The sequence below is a fragment of the Salvelinus sp. IW2-2015 genome, linkage group LG4q.1:29, assembly GCF_002910315.2.
Source record: "Salvelinus sp. IW2-2015 linkage group LG4q.1:29, ASM291031v2, whole genome shotgun sequence".
NCBI lineage: Eukaryota > Metazoa > Chordata > Actinopteri > Salmoniformes > Salmonidae > Salvelinus > Salvelinus sp. IW2-2015.
Window position 1 is genome coordinate 63,262,590 of NC_036842.1, and position 3,660 is coordinate 63,266,249.

At 43.6% G+C, this 3,660-nt stretch overlaps 1 protein-coding gene across 1 annotated transcript in view; it reads right to left on the minus strand.

The window, feature by feature from the left end:
- cdh13 (cadherin 13, H-cadherin (heart)) overlaps positions 1 to 3,241 on the minus strand; it is a 526,099-nt gene extending 522,858 nt beyond the window's left edge. The window contains exon 1 of the mRNA XM_023985362.1: positions 3,062 to 3,241. Within this exon, the coding sequence (XP_023841130.1) occupies positions 3,062 to 3,130 (69 nt within the window). The 5' untranslated portion in view covers positions 3,131 to 3,241. The remainder of the gene's footprint in view (positions 1 to 3,061) is intronic.
- Between the last annotated feature and the right edge of the window lie 419 nt (positions 3,242 to 3,660).

The following is a 3,660-nucleotide window of genomic DNA, read 5'->3' on the forward strand; positions in this document are numbered from 1 at the left end:
AGAGAGAGAGAGAGAGAGAGAGAGAGAGAGAGAGAGAGAGAGAGAGAGAGAGAGAGAGAGAGAGAGAGAGAATGTGATAGCCATCAGCACTAATGACTGGCTTCCCTCATTGGCCTTATTGTGATCCTTCACCAGACATAATTAACACTAGGAAATACAAAGCTCCTCAAAAGACCAAACACCAGATACAGAATGTTGGGAGGAATGTGGTTTAGCCTACTCTGTATCCAAAAAGTCTCCCAAAATGTAAGGTTCAATGTAAAAGTAGGCTAAAGGGTTAATTGAGGGCATGGCTGGGAATTGTGTGTGTGGGGAAGGGAGGGAGGAGTTTATACTTTTTGGCTTAGCTAAGCTTGATAAGATCACTAAAACAGAGATGTTTTCTACCTCTGAGCACTCGCCTCAGTAGGGCTAAGATTTATATTCTCAGCAAATTAAATTTGCTTGTGTGCATTTTGAATTTTGGCAGTGATATGAGCGTATGTGTCTTTGTGTTTATGTGTGTGTTTGTGTGTGTTTATTTGTCTAACTGGCCAAGGGCAGGCAGTGGAGTGTGTGTGTAGTCCCCTGTCCCTGCACCTGCTGCTGCAGTAATAAATGTAGTTGACATGCGGCCATGGCTGTGTCCCTTCTCTTTGATACTGCTGGATCAGTGGAGTGAGCCGTGGGCAGAGGAGAGGAGGGTCACTGAGGTGGGCACTCCTGTCTGTCTGTTTTCAGGCACCAAGGTAACGCTCGCTCTCCCATTCCCCCTTGAACAGTCATTTTAACATTCCCCTGGACTCCATGACCTTAAAGGACCCTGCCAACACCCCCCTGTCACACTCACACTGCAGGGCGGCTTAGAGGGGACTTTAACAGTCTGTTGACCACCAGACCCATAAACGTCCAGAGCAACAAATCTATCTTCCCGGCTGAGCTCACTGACTGACTCTCAGGTGCTAGCGGAGAAGAAAATAACTACTGCCTGTATGCAGTCATCTTAAAGAAGAGAGGCACATCACTTTCTTGCCCTTTATCTTTCCCTTTTCATTCCCTAAAACCACTTGCACAGTGCACTGTGCTGAGCCTTTGGAGGAAATACTTAGATAAGTCTATAAAATAAACAGTCTCCAGGTCCACAAGACTGCTTCGGAGAAGCAGAGGTAAAAAGGAAGGGAGAAAAGGAGAGCCAGAGACAGGGAGAAAGGCAGAGAGGGAGATAGAGAAATATTGGCACCTGCACCTCCCGGCTGTGGTGTTCTTATTCTGAATCATCGCTGAGGCTCTCAACTGCTTAGCGTTTCATTTCAAATACAGGGATTTATGCGGGGCACAGCAGCAGCTTATTCTGGAGGCAAACTTGGCGCCCTACCTGGGCTGCTTGCTATAAATAACAGTGGTTCACTTGATCACACACAGAGTGTACAGTAATATACTGATATTGGCCTGTATTCAGTGTGTTATAGACAGATTAACATGGGATATTACACATGGGGTAACAGGACATGGTAGAGGCATAAGTTACAGCTATAAGAACTTGAATGTAAGTTGTGTTGATCTGGCATTTGGGCCAACAGAGAGCCAGACAACTCTGGCAGTAACAGTCTGGGACACATTCTCTCCAGATGCAGCAGGAATGAACTTTTATTTCTCCTTCATTTACATGTAGCAGCCAGCACCCGATTAACTCTATTTTTTAATCTAACAATGTATGTTTATTTCTGTCATTTTAGCCAGACATCAGTGGAAATAAATGCTGTGCAAGTTTAGCAGCAGTACAATACTGAGTCTGTTTGGTAACCTGAAAATGCAGCTACTCATAGCAAAAGTTGAGTAACAAACATCTGGGCTCCAACACACAATAATAACCATGTCATCTATCAACACTAATAAATATGAAAAGTAACGCTACCAATCGTGATGGTCAAAATTCGGAGGAAAAGCTCGCCATTAATTCTGCGCCTGTCACTGCTTGCACCTTGCCCTTTGACGGAGAGACACAACTGGTTGTTCACCGGACTGCGGTCACCTCTGATGCTGCCTACTAGGAATCCAGGTCTCAAACAAGGCCATTGACAGCACCTGTTGAGTGAACACTTTGTAAAATGTCCCCGTGTTTCATATTGTCATTGCGACTTCATTCTGCAATGATGAGCAACAGTAGCCTACAAGCTACCAAGGCTTTGAAAATTGGTCGCCTACTAGGCTGATTTTGCTGTGTCATTATTCAGCTATGTTGCCCTTCAGCACTTAAATAGAGCAAAGTGTGATTGACGGAGGCATCTGCTCCAAGTTATCAGTCTCTCCAAAGGAATGCCAGATAAGATTGGCAGCGAGCTATCTGAGCAAGTATAGCCTACATTAGAGGCGGCTGTCAAAGGTAAACGGAGAGGGAAAATATATACAAGAAGATGCATCTAAATTGCATTCCTAGCGTCCAATGCCACCCTGGTCTTATTATTCAAGTTAGACACTGACTGCTTCAGTTATACTCTCAGAGAGCTCAAGAGCTGCCTGCCATGTGAATCCTCCCCTCACACCGTTCGTTCACCCACATGAACACAGACAGAGCCAAAGAAACGCTCAACTTTGTAGCTGAGCGGAATATAGATGTGGCTGGAGACAAATGTTCGGCCGTGATTTGCACATAGCTCCACACATTACCCCAATGTCCTTAATGGACGGCTAAATGTGAACGGCATCTCTAAACCGAGTGTCTGACCACTGCAGATTAATGCCAAACTCGACACCCACTCCCCAAAACGACTAGGTGCCGCAAATGCTACATGTAAATCATTGGCAGTATTATTCCTCGACTGCTTCCCAATCATATATTTCGTGCTATTAAGTTACTGTACGTTTCACCGTTCTGAAATGATATTGGCTTAATGTAGTTTATTTTATATTTAGGTTTCATTCAATCTATGTAGACAAGCATGCAATATCGTTGGCTATGCAATGCAAATAAGCATTACCCCCTTGCAGTTAGTTAAGTGCATGTTAAAGACTGGAATATAAATCATTGATGAACAAATGCGGGAGGGAGCTATGCATTTCCAAATAAAACGATCCTGCTTACCTGTGAGACGAGGAACACAATGAGGATACGGATGCCAATCTCCATGGTCTCAATTCTCTGGGAATACATTTCAAAACAAGGTACAGGTTTGACCAGCTCTGCTCATAATTCCAGAGTCGAACTGCGAGCGTGAGAGTAAAGAGCTTGTCGCGAGCTGCCAACTTCCCAAATAGAACTGCAGCCTCACGAGCAAAGCATTGGATAGAGGCGCCGCCGAGACCACAACCAATAGATTTATAGGGGGATTTTTTTATACCAGCCGGAATAACGCATCTGTATCAATCTGAAAAAGTATTGGGTTTGATTTGTATTATCTATAGACAATTTACATGGACTGACACACATTCAAATGTGTTTGAATATTCAACTAGTAGATGCCCTCACCCTTTGATATATTTTTTTCGATTTGTAAATAATGATATGCCTGCATATCAGATGAGCAGATGTATGTCTCATTATTGCGAGATATCAGTAATGTAAAATGAAAGATCGAGAACATAGCCAATATATTAACATTAAATATGTAGACATGCACTGTTTCGTGAAACGACGTTATTGAAGAAGCGCTGGCTTCATCATCTCACTAGAATGTAGTCTAG